General features: G+C 41.2%; 1 protein-coding gene across 2 annotated transcripts in view; it reads left to right on the top strand.

The window, feature by feature from the left end:
- The window catches only part of PTN (pleiotrophin), a 102,854-nt gene extending 87,586 nt beyond the window's left edge, over positions 1-15,268 (top strand). The window contains exon 5 of one of the 2 annotated variants that reach the window (XM_040259953.1): positions 14,510-15,268. In XM_040259953.1, the coding sequence (XP_040115887.1) occupies positions 14,510-14,565 (56 nt within the window). In that variant the 3' untranslated portion in view covers positions 14,566-15,268. The remainder of the gene's footprint in view (positions 1-14,509) is intronic. The other variant, XM_040259955.1, reaches the window with a different exon arrangement.
- The last annotated feature ends 326 nt before the right edge of the window (positions 15,269-15,594 follow it).

Here is a 15,594-nt window from a genome sequence, read left to right as displayed (position 1 = left end):
AAGGTGGTCCAGCTGGGTGAGGCTGGTAGGATGGCCTATCTGTGGGGGAGCTGGGCTCCTCCAGGCTGGACTGTCTGTGGGCGCAGGTGCAGCCCAGGGGAGCAGGCTGCTGGTAGCTATCACCTGAGTGCAGAGTCAGAGATGAGGCCGAGGAGAGGACTTTGTGTGGGAGGCACCTAGATGAGCTGAGATCCTCCTAGGCGCCACAAATGATATAGCACGATGATCATGTTGGATCATTCTAGAATCTTGAGTTTTCCTTGACATGGAAATCATTTGTTGCTTTATGAACAAGATACATAAATACTGGAAAGTATTGTGGAAGTCCTTTCAGTTCCTACAGGCCAGCTTGGCATGTGTCTGCTTCCGAGTTTGTGTGACAGAGGGCGTTGACAAATGGTTTCCCGGAGAGGCAGGGTGAGGAGCACACGGATGGATGGCTGTGTCACAGGTGGTCCAGGCAACAACGCTAATCCCTCCTGCCATCCTGTCCACCAATGTTCGCTCGCCAAGTCCTTGTCTAGTTTCCCTGCTCTCGCTAACCCTGATTCCTTTTATTTCTTCCCGGCTATTTCTAAAAGCTTCGCTACGTTGCTGCTCTCTCTGTTTTGGATGATTTCCTAGGCTTCTCAGCTTTGATGATTCATCTTTAAAGATCAAAAGCACGGCACCCATTTAAGTGCGAGACTCGGCAGTGTGTAGGGCACAGCGTTTGGCAGTTGATCATTAAATGGGAAAGGGGGTCAGTAAAGTGATATTTCCCGCATTCTCAATTCTCTCCCGCTAAATAGATTCTTTGGTTAGTTCTTTTAAAGATAAAAGACACTCCCCAACGTTTCTTTCTATCTTCTGGGCTCTGATGTCCCTTGGGAATGAGCATGGAGATACTCTGTGAGCTTTGCTAGGCTGAGAGACTTTGAATGTGTTCAGAGAGGTGAGCGCACAGAATCCCAGTTCCGGCCAGTCTGGGAGGGGCTTCCTCCTCTCTGAGACCCCTGGGGGGTCGATGGCTGCTGCCCTTGCATGTGACCAGAAAGAGAACTCCTGGGAATTTGTTCTTTTTGATCAGGAAGAAACAGTCTTACTCAGTTTGGCCTCAAGGTTTTCATTTCTTTTTCATTCTGTCTGCTTGTGGCAATCTTTGAATGTCTATTTTATTTCCCATGATACTGTTCTTGAAGTGAGAAAATCTAAATCTGCCCCCCTTTTATTAGAATATCTGTTTTGTCTTCTGGAAACTAAAGTCTACAATGAATATCTCATAGCACGTTGCATAGATAAAAGTAATTTATGTAAAAATCTTTGATAAATGTGCAGTATTTTGTAGAATGTTTCCTTCCTTCCAAATGGATTTCTTGAGGTGGGTGTTTCCCTCAGCACCTTTTCAGGCAAAAGAATTATGGTGATTTACACCAATAGTGACTAGAGTTAATATTTTGTGAGAGCTTGGTGTGTGCATGCTAAGTTGCTTCAGTCATGTCTGACTCTTTGTGACCCTATGGACTATAGCCCACCAGGCTCCTCTGTCCATGGGATTCTCTAGGTAAGAATACTGGAGTGAATTGTTTATCACTTCTCTAGGGGATCTTCCCAACCCAGAAACTGAACTGGGTCTCCTGCATTACAGGCAGGTTCTTTACCAGCTGAGCTACCAGGGAAGCCTGAGAGCCTGATAGGTTTTTATTATAGTTGGGTAAATGCTCATACATTGTCATTGAATATTCACAAAATCTCTGTGAAATAGTTACTATGATCATCCCCAATTTTACATATATGGTAACTATGGCTTAGAAAACTTAAATGCCTAGTATAAGGTGATACAGATAATAGGCAGAGGAGCCAGGACTTAAATATAAGGCAGCCTGACTCTAGATTTCCTGCATTACATATACCTCCTACCCCTGTATCTATTCCAAATAGGCCTCTCAATTTCTTCTCTAAGAAAAGTAATGAATTTCAGACCCACTTATTCTTCCTAAAATCCCTCTTTGAGCATCACTTCTGTGAGCACAGAATCAGATCCTGGCTCCTTAGCAGGACTTGCTGCTCATGCATCATCCCGCTTGGCTCTTCCTGGATCCTTGCTCCAGGCATTACTCATAGACTCTGCCCTAACCACACCAAACTCCCACAGATGGATCCGTGGGCCATGATTTGTTATATGTCCAGTTCTCTATACCTGTTATTCTAGAAACTTTTGACCTGTTTTCCTTCTCCTATGCTTTATACATTTCATTCTGTAAAACCCAGCTTGTTTATTCAGCAACCATTTATGGAGTGGGTGCTGTAGGTTGGATCAGCACCAGAGATACAATGACCTCTATGGACCAGTAGTGCAGTAGGAGAAGGAGGATAAATCCCAATGTACTGCAGAGAGTTCCAAGTGCTCTGAGAGAAGCATGCTGTCCTTTGACATAGTTTCCAATGTATTCATTTATTTATAAAATCTATTAAGAACTTGCAGATTGCATCTTAGGTGCTACTGATATTAAATGTTTCCTTCCCTCTTATTTCTGTGTTCTAGTGGTGATAGTGGGTAGATAATAGTAACCAAAATAAACAACTAATAATTAAAATGAGAACTACCTATTAAAGAAAGTGGTCTTAACTAAAGAGCCAAGTGTTAGAGTGACCAAGAGGGAAGTGGGCTAAGACAGTGTAACTGGGGAGAGCACCTTTGAGAGGTCACTTTTGAACCTGGACTTGAAGATAAATAGCAGCTAGCCACAATGTTTTGTTGCTCAATCGCTCAGTCGTGTCCAACTCTTAGTGACCTCATGGACTGCAGCACGCCAGGCTTCTTTGTCCTTCTCCATCTCCCAGAGCTTGTGAAAACTCGTGTCCATTGAGTCGATGATGCCATCCAACCATCTCATCCTCTGTCACCCCCTTTTCCTCCTGCCTTCAATCTTTCCCAACATCAGGGTCTTTTCCAATGAGTCAGTTCTTCCCATCAGGTGGCCAAAGTATTAGAGTTTCAGCTTCAGTATTATTCCTTCCAATGAATATTCAGGATTTATTTCCTATAGGATTGACTGGTTTGATCTCCTTGCAGTCCAAGGGACTCTCAAGAGTCTTCTCTAATACCACATTTCAAAAGCATCCATTCTACAGTGCTCAGCCTTCTTTATGGTCCAACTCTCACATTCATACATTATTGGAAAAACCATAGCTTTGACTATATGGACCTTTGTCTGAAAAGTAATATCTCTGCTTTTTAATACACTGTCTAGGTTTGTCATAGCTCTTCTTCCAAGGAGAAAGCATCTTTTAATTTCATGGCTGCAGGCACCATCTGTAGTGATCTGTGAGCCCAAGAAAACAAAGCCACACTACTGTTCTAAATAAAACAAGGGGAAGTTCAGAGTCCTGAGGCCAAAAAGAGCTTGTTTTTGTTGAGGATTAGAAAGGAGATCCCTATGAGAACTTGTCAGACTTCCCTGCCCAAGCCTGCAGTGACTGCCTTATCTCTAAGGGCTGGCTCCTGTGATAAGACATTCATCACTGCCTCTGCAGGGAGTACATATCTGCCTTGCCCCACACTGAAACTCTGAAGGTCAGGAGCCGCAACCCATTCACCTGTGCAAGTTACTACAACTCAGGTCCTTAGTCCTGAGAGGAGCTCAGCAAATGGTACTGACTCGATGAATGAATGGTGGTGGTGGTTTAGTCGCTAAGTCATGTCCAACTCTTGTGACCCCATTGTCCAAGATGGGACATCTTGTCTATGTCCAGGGATTTTCCAGGCAAGAATACCGGAGTGGGTTGACACTTCCTTCTCCAGGGGATCTTCCTGACCCAGGGATCGAAGCTGGGTCTCCTGCACTGCAGGCAGATTCTTTACTAACTGAGCTACCAGGGAATTCCCTGAATGATGTGTCCAAGTAAATCAACTATCCTGGTCTGGCTCACTAGAGCACACCGTTCATTCATTGGCTGCAACAAAAATGTACAGAGAAATCACAGTTAAAGCATAGGGCGTTCACTTGGAAGAAGAGTCACCTGGGTATTTTACTCCCATCCTTATTAAAGAATTTTTGCTTCTAATTGCCAGGACAGCTGTGAGGTCTAGCAGCTATAAATATTTGTAGGGTTCACTTCATGCTGTTTATCTGCTTTCATCTCCCTTGGTAAATTCCATGTTCAGAGGCTCATTAGCTGCGTACACACAAAACAGCTATATAATAATTAGTATCAAGGAAGGCTGCCTAATAGAACAATGTTTGCACTAATTAGATACTGGGTTGAGGGACCTTCTTTTTATTTCCCCCTGAAGCTTCTGCATTTTTCCTTTCTAACTTCTGGATTGAGAATTTCAGCTTCATGTTTTAGGTTGCAGCTATTACCATCAGCATTTCTTGAGCATAACAAGAGTAGTTGCTATTTACTGATATGATGGGAAAGGCACTATGCGTGTGTGTGCTCAGTCGCTGCAGTCCTGGCCTACTCTATGTGACCCTGTGGACTGCAGCCCGCCAGGCTCCTCTGTCCATGGGATTCTCCAGGCATGAATACTGAAGTGGGTTGCCATGTCCTCCTCCAAGGGATCTTCCCAACCCAGGGATCGAACCCGCATCTCTTATGTCTCCTGCTTTGCAGGCAGATTTTTTTACCCACTGAGCCACCTGGGAAACCCAGAAAGGCATTATACTGAGCCCTTAGCACGCACTGCCTCACTTGGTCCCCACAACAGCGACAAGGACTTTGGTTTGCATTTTACAAATCAGGACACTAAGGTTGTAACTTGTACAAGGTCACTAGCCAGTGAGGGGCCAGGCTTGAAGTCAAGAGAGTCTGTGTCCAGACTTCTTCTCTATTATACCAATTCTTCCTAAATTGCTTCCTATGGGATCTCTTTAGGTATTCTAAAATAACTGAATAGTTTAGGTTTTTGTCCACCCTTATGGCAGAAAGCAAAAAAGAACTAAAGAGCCTCTTGATGAAAGTGAAAGAGGAAAGTGAAAAAGTTGGCTTAAAACTCAGCATTCAGAAAACTAAGATCATGGCATCTGGTTCCATCACTTTATGGCAAATAAATGGGGAAACAGTGGAAACAGTGACATACTTTATTTTGGAGGGCTCCAAAATCACTGCAGATGGTGACTGAAGCCATGAAATTAAAAGACGCTTGCTCCTTGGAAGGAAAGTTATGACCAACCTAGACAGCATATTAAAAAGCAGAGACATAACTTTGCCAACAAAGGTCCCTCTAGTCAAGGGTATGGTTTTTCCAGTGGTCATGTATGGATGTGAGAGTTGGACTGTGAAGAAAGCTGAACACCGAAGAATTGATGTTTTTGAACTGTGGTGTTGGAGAAGACTCTTGAGAGTCCCTTGGACTGCAAGGAGATCCAACCAGTCCATTCTAAAGGAGATCAGTCCTGGGTATTCATTGAAAGGACTGATGCTAAAGCTGAAACTCCAATACTTTGGCCACCTCATGCGAAGAGTTGACTCCTTGGAAAAGACTCTGATGCTGTGAGGGATTGGGGGCAGGAGGAGAAGGGGACGACAGAGGATGAGATGGCTGGATGGCATCACCGACTTGATGGACATGAGTTTGAGTGAACTCCAGGAGTTGGTGATGGACAGGGAGGCCTGGCATGCTGCAGTCCAGGGGGTCGCAAAGAGTCGGACACGACTGAGTGACTGAACTGAACTGAACTCTAAAACATTAGTATAAGTATGTTTGGGGTCATTTACAACTGAGCTGCATCAGATACTTTTGACTCATCATTTCTTTGTATAATAACCGAATGGGAGCACATGATAACTTTTAGTGCCACTTTTCTCAAACAGGGGTCCTGTAAAGGGGCTGACTTCCTCCAGAGTAAGACACAGCAGTGCCAGGCGCCCCATTACACTCGGTGGCCTCCCAGGCTCCACCCAGGGCTGGATTTGGGGCTACCTTCTCTCCACTCTGAGATACTTGTGCTTCCCCAGGATCCAAGGCACTGGTGCCCTGGTAACAAGTGCTGCTGTAGAGACATTCTGTACGTTCCCGGTGACTCCAGCCAGCCCTGCCGCATTGCACAGCCTTCAGCAACCTATAGGGAAATCAAAGCAGGCTGGCTGTTGCTCAGCTCAAAGAGGCAGGGGGAAAGAAAGATTTTTTTCTAGAGGAAAATGGAGTCTTTATAGAAGAGCTCATCAGAAATCCAAAGAGCAAGAAGCAGGTAAACATTTTCCCAGTGTCCTGCTGCTGGGGCACACAGAGGGCAAGGCCCAGAGCTGTTTACCATAGGCTCACACATTCTTGGTGCTCGCTCTTGCAAGGTGAAAATAATTCCGGGGATGATTTTCATTCTACGGAAAACAGAAAAGCTTTATTTTCAGACCTTTGCTAACATGCACCAGAGTAATAATTTAAGCTGCTATGAAGACTGCTGTTTAAAAACATGTAGAGAAGTTGAAGGGAGTCTCTTCAGACCTACTTGCTGCCGCTGTAGACAGAGCATTGGGTGCATGGAGGCAGGGTGGAATTGAGTGTTGTTGAAACACAGCTCACCTGCTCTAAATCTGGAGGACAGGCATGGAGACCAGTGATGAATTAATGCCTAGAGCAGCTGTGAAACCACACACGCGCATACAGTCCCACAGTGTACTGTCCCAAAGTCACATATTCAAATGACATTAATTAAAATCTGGTGGTTCATTTAAAAAAATAACAATAAACTCAGGTATATTTTACACTTCTGCAACTAATGAGGGTTATCTGAAGGATATACAAAAAGGACAGCTAGTGTAATGTAGTTCACGGATGCATTCATTTACTCTCACTGCTATAACAAAGTACCACAGGCTGGGTGGCTTAAACAGCAGAAATTAATTTTTTCACAAGGTTTTAGCAGGATTGATTCCCTCTCAATACTGTGAGAGAAGAGTCTGTTCCAGACTGCTTTCCTCAGCTCATAGATCGCTCTCCTCTTCCTGGGGTTGTCTGTGTCCAAATTTCCTCTTACAACAAGGACACCACTCATACTGGGGTAGGGCCCACTCTAATGACCTCATTTTAACCTATTTACCTCTGTAACAACTTTGTCTCCAAGTATGTTCACACTCTGAGGGGTTAGGAATTCAGTAGGAATTTTTGAGGGGGACATAATTCAGCCCATCACAACTGATTCTAATACATACATACATATATATATGTATGTATGCATATATATATAGTGTATGTATATATATTTATAATGTGTGTGTGTATATATATATGTGTATATATATATATAATATATACATATACATATAGGAACCAAAAAAATATAAGACTGAATTAAAAATGATTCATGGAGCTGTACTTACTGAGTTTTTAAATATTCTAGAGTTGAAGCTTTTCCCCTTTTCCATAAATCATGATTTGAGTTTCCAATAGCACCAGTCATTTAATATTAAACATTAGATATGATAATAGAAAAATAATGATGTACTTAGTGGGAACTACTTATTGTTTATAAAAATACATTTCATTTCTGACTTAGGCTACCATATAACTTATAATATTTTATAATAAGGTAAATTTTCTACCTATGCCCTCATTATTGCAGAAATAAGGTTTTAAACATTTAAACATCATATTAGAAAGAAGTATGCTTTCTGCTTTTGATGTAGAAGAGGTCAGTTACTCTGTGTGGGGTGGTCACTGTCAAGAAGTGTAAGGTGTTGAGAGGGGCCTGTGGACTGAGGAAGGAGCAGATGCTTTGCTGAACAGAAGAAGCCTAGACATTCGTTCCACCATCTGTGGTTGTGTGTGTCTTTCTGTGTGTGTGTCTGTGTGTTAGAGAGACAGAGACACGTGGATTTCAGTATATCCTCTATTCTAGCTGACTTACAGAGTGCTTCCAGGTAGCTAGGGAATGGAGATAGGGCTGGCAGGATCGCCAAGAATAACATCTAGTGACTGCCAAACCAAACACACACACACAGGCACACACCAAGTCTCTACCATAGGTATCAGAATTGGGTACTATTGAGTCCACAAATATATGGCCATAATTATCCCAACATTCTCAAAGCTACCTACATAAAATTACATATTCTTTGCCAAGTTTTATTTGCTTTAGCTGTATTTGCCTCTCTTGAATTTTCTTCAGTACTTAAACACTTTTTTGGGCCAAAGGTGAAAAAAACAATGTAGCAGCTGAATGTGAATACAAATATACACACCCACAACACACACAGCTTTTTGTTTTCCTTCTATGACTGTATACAAGTGAGAAAACCCTGGATTAAAGGACATACAGATGAAGTATCTTTTGATTCCTTTCTTCACTGTTCTCTCTCGTGACTCTCAGAGGAAAAGTCCACAAACATTTCCAGTGTGTTTTTTTTGTTTGTTTTGTTTTTTTTTTTTACATTTCCAGACACATGAATAGCTGTGACTGATACATAAGGACAATATGAATGAGCTGAGTTAAAAGAGGGGTTTGACTTGGTGACTCTCTTCCTGGTACACCCATGTGCATAGGTCAGATCTAGGAGTGACCCCAGCACACTCGCTTCTACCCTACAAAGAAAGCACATCCTGGAGAGGATTCCTTTCTTGATGGGTTGGAGAAGCCAGTAGTGGTCTCAGCTTTTTCCTTCAAAGAGGAAAAAACAGAGAGATAAGAGGGAAAGGGGGCCTGAAAAGAGGAATCTCTGGGTGAAGGGAGAAGAGCTTCATTTACTGATCCAAGGGGAGTTGCTTTGGAACATAGCTGACCTGCTTAGGGACATTTACTAAACTTGCTCTGGGTAGTTGATGAAATAATTTCCTCATCTCCACTAAACCCTCTGTTAAGTCCACATTACTCACCATGCTTTCATAGCTGAACTTGCTATTTTGAGGCAACGCAGTTAAGTGTTGAGTCACCCCTAAGTGAATGCGGGCAAACAGAGGTTGCTCAAAGGGTCCAGACACGTTTAGTCTGCATTTTGACACAGAATTATACTATTTTTAATGTACTGTACTTGATGTCAAAAGTAAACTTGTGTAGAAGGGCAGGTAGTAGAGAGGAGAGTGGTTGGTGTTGTTATGAAATAGACTTGATGAGCAAAGGGAAGGTGGGCAGTGAGGGAAAGGGCAGATATTAGCATGAGTAACATCACTGAGGAGCAGCTCTATGAAGGTGGGTATATATGGTGGGATGTATATATTCCATATGGGCTTCCCAGGTGGTGCTAGTGGCAAAGAATCTGCCTGTCTGCCAGTGCAGGAGTAGTCAAGAGAAGCAGGTTCAGTTCCTGGTTTGGGAAGATCCCCTGGAGGAGGGCATAACAATCTACTCCAGTATTCTTCCCTGGAGAATCTCATGAATAGAGTAGACATTAGGTTCTCAAAGAGTTGGACACAACTAAAGCTAGTTAGCATGCATGCACGTATATATTCCATATATAATTCTAGAAGTATTATAACTGTATCAAGTCCATAAAAGAAGAAATGGCGTGACATTACAAAACAAGAAATTGATGAGGAAACAATTTATTACACAGATGTTGGACTGAACCATATCTGAGAATAACCAGAAGAAAAAACTAAGAGATGATACTTTTGATTATTAACTCTACAGAAATTTCTTCCTATATTGTGCCACTTGATAGACACCACCCCATTTAACCTGAAATATTGGGGAATTCACTGAACGGTGCCATGGCGAGAAGCCGAGCCAGCTAGTACCTAGATCCCTGGTGGATCACCGAGCTGTACATTTACAATTCAGCAAGCCTTGTTATCAGTTCAGAAACACAGCTGGAAAGGGATTAGAGATTTCCAGGTGACTAGGCAGCTGATTCTTAAGCACAGGTGAATTCCTTCAAATAGGTTCATGAAGCGTTACAAAGGTGTTGGTTATATCCAGACTTTGGGGCTTATTTACATGGTGGTATTATTGTTTGACAGTAACTTGATTATTTTCCTTCACTCAGTTTTCATGATTTATTGAGTGAATCTCCACAAGTTATATTTAGGACTCTCTGTGACACACCGCCCTCTGTCCCTGTCCATGGGGACTCTTGACCTCTAAAGCTTTGGTGTCCATTTCTGAGAGTTCATAGCTTCCTCTTATAGGAATTCTACCTCTTTAGAAGGTAAACATATTTTCCTGTTCTAATTAACAGTTCCTCCCATCAGTGTAATGACCCAAAGCCATTTTATTTGAAATAGTAGCAAAGAGATGTTGACCTCATTAAAATCCAAGCCCCTCTCAAATCATTTCATCTCTTAATTTTCTTTCATTTTCTATATATGCCATAGGTCATCTGAAAAAAAGAAATCAAACCAAGACATTTTGCTAAGAAAATGAGATTACTTTATTCCAGAATTTTCAACTCTTCTGCTTCTTAGAATGACATCTCCTCTCAAAGTCTTCAGAAAAAAATCTGTGATGTCTTTCTTTCAATTCCCACTTACAATCTTATTTCTTCTAGGTGTCCCTAATAATGGAAATGGGAGTGGGTGTTTACTTGTACCAACCACATGGCAATCCTATTCCTAAAAGGACCTGTGGATGGGTGGAAAAGAGATGATGCATCTTGTTTGATGATTTGCCTTTTGAGAAGGAGTTTGCTGTGATCGATTCTTTTTTAAAATTTGTATTCATGTATTTATCTGTTGCTGGGCCTGGTCTCCATTGCTCTGAGCAGACTTTCTCTAGTTGCAGCGAGTGGGGGCTATTCTTCGGAGCAGCGTATGGCTTCTCATTGTGGTGGCTTGTTGCAGAGCGTGGGCTCTAGGCATGCAGGTTCAGTAGTTGTGGAGCAGGGGCTTAGCTGCCCAATGGCATGTGGAATCTTCACTAACCAGGGATCGAACCTGTGTTCCCTGTTTTGGCAGATGGATTCGTAATAACTGGAGCACTAGAGAATCCCTGTGAGAGCCTTATATAAGTTGTTGATAAAAATTTAAATTTGTACTTCCTTTCAAGAAAGAAATATGCCAATACATACCTAGAGCTTTAAAAATACTCTGATCTTTGATCCAGTAGATCCTCTGTTAATAATGTACACTAGGGCAAAGTTTAAACATACAGTGATTTGTCTGCAAAACACTCATTGCCTCATTCTTTATAATAACAAAAAATGGGGACATGTGGGAACACGCTGACTGTTCCCAACAAAAGAAGAAGAAAAATAGGCAGAGATGTCATAAAAGAATGCTACTTGGTCATGTTTCAAAGTATATGCAATGGCATGGAAACTAACATAACAGAATTTTTAGTATAATATATTCTATCAACTGTCATTATGTTCTTAAAGTATATTACATATATTTGTAGAAAGGAAACATAAATAGAACTGGTTGCTGAAAGTGCTATCTCTATATTGTGAAACCATGGGTAATTTTTTTCACCATATGTTTATTTTTATATAAATAGGCATTACTTTTAAAACTGGAAAATAATACTTTTTAAAAAGAATGAAATAACCCTGAGAGGAGAAATTCCCTCCCCCCCAGACTAAATCTACCACAGACGTACTTTCCTCCATACTGGTTTACTAGCTTTTACGTCACACGCATCTGTGATGGTAGCAAGAGAAACAGGGATGAAGCCATAAAAATAGCTGCCACATACCCATGATCTTTGGGGCTTACGAGGTGGCCCAAGAACCTGCCTGCCAACGCAGGAAACTTAAGAGACATGGGCTGGATCCCTGGGTTGGGAAGATGTCCTGGAGGAGGGAATGGTGACCCACTCCAGTATTCTTGCCTGAGAATTCCATGGACAGAGAAGCCTGATGGGCTACAGTCCCTAGGTTCGCAAAGAGTCGGACAAGACTAAAACCACAGCACAGCACAGCACAGACAGGGTAAAGCTCGAGAGGATGTTCATCAGTTTTTGAGGCCATAGAGATAAGTAGTGACAAAGCTCACTAAATATACATAAAGGTCACAGTGTGAGAAATCAAATTGACTATGAAAGTGAAAGTGAAGTCGCTCAGTCGTGTCCGACTCTTTTCGACCCCATGGATTGCAGCCTAAGAGGCTCCTCTGTCCATGGGACTTTCCAAGCGAGAATACTGGCATGGGTTGCCATTTCCTTCTCCAGGAGATCTTCCTGACTCCGGGGTCAAACCCGGGTCTCCTGCATTGTAGGCAGACGCTTTACTGTCTGAGCCACCAGGGAATTCACCAATTGACTATAGACAAATACAAATTCTTCTTTCCACTGCCTTTTACTGAAGACTCCTCATTTTATCTATTTAGATTGAACCCGGAGTGGACTTAAGGTGTGTAGTGTGTCAAAGGAATGCCATGGCAACTTATTTGTCAGTTGCATTAAAAATATTGATTGATATTGTGCAGATTATATAGGCAATTGGTTCGTTTCTTGGTTTTCAATTGTTGTTAAATACCAATAATGGTTGTTCATTGATGAATATAAAGTAAATGTCAGGCTTAGGTAACGAGAGAGGTGCTCTTGCTTTTACCAAGGACAACTGAGGAGAAATTCCAGTTCCCAAAGTGTTGCCTACGTTACTTAGATCAAACAGTTTCCAATATTCAGAATAACTTTAAGCTTTATGAAATAAAATTTTACCAACACCTGATCAGTGTGGGATTCATTTACTTACATATTGAAATAGGGACATGATAGCCAAAACATGCAAACTATTGCCCCAAACATCCTCTCCTGGAGGCTCGAGGATTATAAATTACTGAGGCTTCCCCAGTAAGGGATTTGGAGAAAATGAGACGAGGGAAATCAGAGTTGTATTTCAGCTGTCATCCTAGATTATTCCCTGAGGATACCATCTTAATATACAGCTGTTACTTCAAATGCCAACCAAAGACTGGGCATTATTGAATGTTCAGATAGTATTTGTTCAGAAACTGATCAGAAAACCTTCTTTGACCTTAGAGGTATCTTTAAACTTGGAAGTTCTGGTCATCTCACCTATAATAGGTCAAAAAGGAGACATTTCTAATGACAAATAGAAACAGAGAGAGTGAAAGAGTGTTACTTCAGTATGGAGAGGGGAAAATTCTGAGGATATTTGTGAACAAAATGAATACTCTTGAGCAGCAGTTCAGCAACATTTTCACGACTCCTGACCTAATTGCCTATGTTGCACCCTTGAAGCTTGAATAAAGGAAGTTTAGGGCAATGACTTTGTACAGAAATACTTCTAGGCCTAATATATAATGGACTTCAGAACTAATCTGAAGAGATGGTAAGGATAACAATGGAAAAAGTTCAAGCTCTGCCTAAGTATAAGCTGAGTTTTGTACACCATTTGTGGTTGAGGTGTCCCCTCTCATCATAAACCTCTGACCTTCTTGGGCACGTGTCCTGTGATCCCATGAACAAGTCCCTACTGGCCACTGTTTTTGTCCTGATATTCCTCTGTTGCTCAGCACATTCAATGACCTGCTCAGTGCAAATGTCTTGGTGATGACAAAGAATATTCATCGTGTAGAGAAAGCACCCCCTTGTTTTTAGTCTATTATCACACTAATAATAACTGCTAACCTTTATTGCCATGTTATTATCCCGTGTTCTGTTCTCAGTGGATCTGATACAACTCATCAAATTTGGATATGAACCTGACGAAGTGGTACTATTCATATGCCCATTCACAAGTGAAGAATCTGATTCACAGATACACAAATTTCTCAGAGTCTCACATTAACTTAGTGATAGAGTCAGAATTTAAACTCCAGCAGTTTGGCTCCAGCCCCTAACCCATACATTTCTGCCACTATGTGGACTGAACGGGGAAAGTATTTAATATCTGAAAAACACTTAGCAATACCCTTTCACTCACTAGCCTGGTGATGCAGACCAGTCTCATCTTTGGAGCCAAAGGTGACATAGCCTATTCCATACTGTTTTCTCCTAGGCTTAGGAAAAGGGAAATGACAGATGACTGGATGGAAAAGCATGAAGTCTTTTGGTTTAAATCCTAATCGTTTTACTTACTTGGTTTAGCCCGGGTTGGTACATCTTACTTGCTTCACCAAGGCTAGGAGTCTTTGTAGAGTCAAAGCTCCATGTTTGGTAGATTCAGAGGTGGTCCTTCATATGTGACTAGATGGCCAAATGTATAAACGGAAGACACATCAGGAGAGGATAACTCAGGAGCAGAAGCACTTTGAAAATGATGACGGGAAAAAAAAGCTTATCACCTGTCGCGTGGAAAGGGAACGTGGGAAGTGAGGGTCTGGGAGACCGTCGGTAGCTCTCCATTGAGCAGTGACCTGTCTATTCTTTCAGAAAGGCTGGCTGGGTTTCAGTTTTCTAAGTGAGACCCTCAGACAGTATGTTGTTTACCAAATGGGGGCAACCAGTATGAAACCAGGCATTTTTAGGTGTTCACACAGGAAGCTGTATTACTTCTGCCTATTCTCATAGGCACTCTCTCGCAAAAGCACGTGCATACACACACACACACACACACACACACACACACGTACTTTGTCTATGCATTTAATAATTTCATTCCTGGCCATTTATAAGAAAAGTGGCTCCCTCTCTCATAGCTTACTAATGTGATCTGTTTTCCTCTCTTTCTTTTATTTTAATCACAGCAGAATCTAAGAAGAAGAAAAAGGAAGGCAAGAAACAGGAGAAGATGCTGGACTAAAAGCCGCCACCTTCCGTGGCCCATGAAAAGGACATCAGCAAACAGGATCAGTTAACTATTCATTTATATCTACCGTAGGCTTTTTATTCAAAAATTATCTCTAGCTTAAGTACACAATAGGCAGAAACAAAATGAAAAGAAAAATTTTGTAGTAGCATTTTTTTTTTTAATGTATCAATATACCATAGTACCACTAGGGACTTATAATAGAGGACTGTAATCCTATTTAGAAAGTTGGCTTATAGTACATGTTAAGTGATAGAAAACTGAGGTAAGGTTTTTGAAGTTATGTGATATTTTACATTAAATTTTTTTTTTTTTACATTTTTTTCTTTTGGCAGCAATTTAAATGTTATGACTATGTAAACTACTTCTCTTGTTAGGTAATTTTTTTCACCTAGACTTTTTTTTCCCAATTGAGAAAAATATCTACTAAACAAAGCAGCAATAAAATATGATCATCCTATTTGAGGAAAATATCTTTTTTTCTGCCAGTGGATTTTTAAAAAATTGTAGTCAGCAAAATGAGGAGAGGGTGGTCAGAGCATGTCCTAGTTCAATGTTGACTTTTTTTAAAAAAGAAAGCATTATAACATGAAATTATTTCACTTTGGCAGAAATATTTGTTTTTTGATGAAATTATTTTTCCATTGGAGGAAAAAAAAAAGACGAGGAAAATAAATCAAGGTGATGCTGAAAAAAAGATGCTTTTGTGTGCAATAATTTGATATTGTAAGCCTTCTCTCTTTGTCACCTATGTTCCCCCCGCTCATCTGTTAGCAGTGAGAAATGATCATACAAACTAATTAAATCTCTTGGGCACAAATGTTATAAAGGGTTGACACAGCTGTAGGTGTAGGTCTGTAACTATATTTTAAACTTTCTATCAGTATATAATAGGTTGGACTGGTGCTACTGAATTAAAGTTCCAGACTAGTCTAGAGTTGGTGGAACAGAAAAATGCTCTTCTTCTATTGAGTAAGTTTGGACTTTGTCGTTGTTCAGTCGCTAAGTCATGTCTGATTCTTT

Source organism: Oryx dammah, unplaced genomic scaffold (assembly GCF_014754425.2).
Source record: "Oryx dammah isolate SB20612 unplaced genomic scaffold, SCBI_Odam_1.1 HiC_scaffold_18, whole genome shotgun sequence".
Lineage (NCBI taxonomy): Eukaryota > Metazoa > Chordata > Mammalia > Artiodactyla > Bovidae > Oryx > Oryx dammah.
The sequence above is the reverse complement of the archived record's forward strand: the minus strand, read 5'-3'. Positions and strand labels throughout refer to the sequence as shown.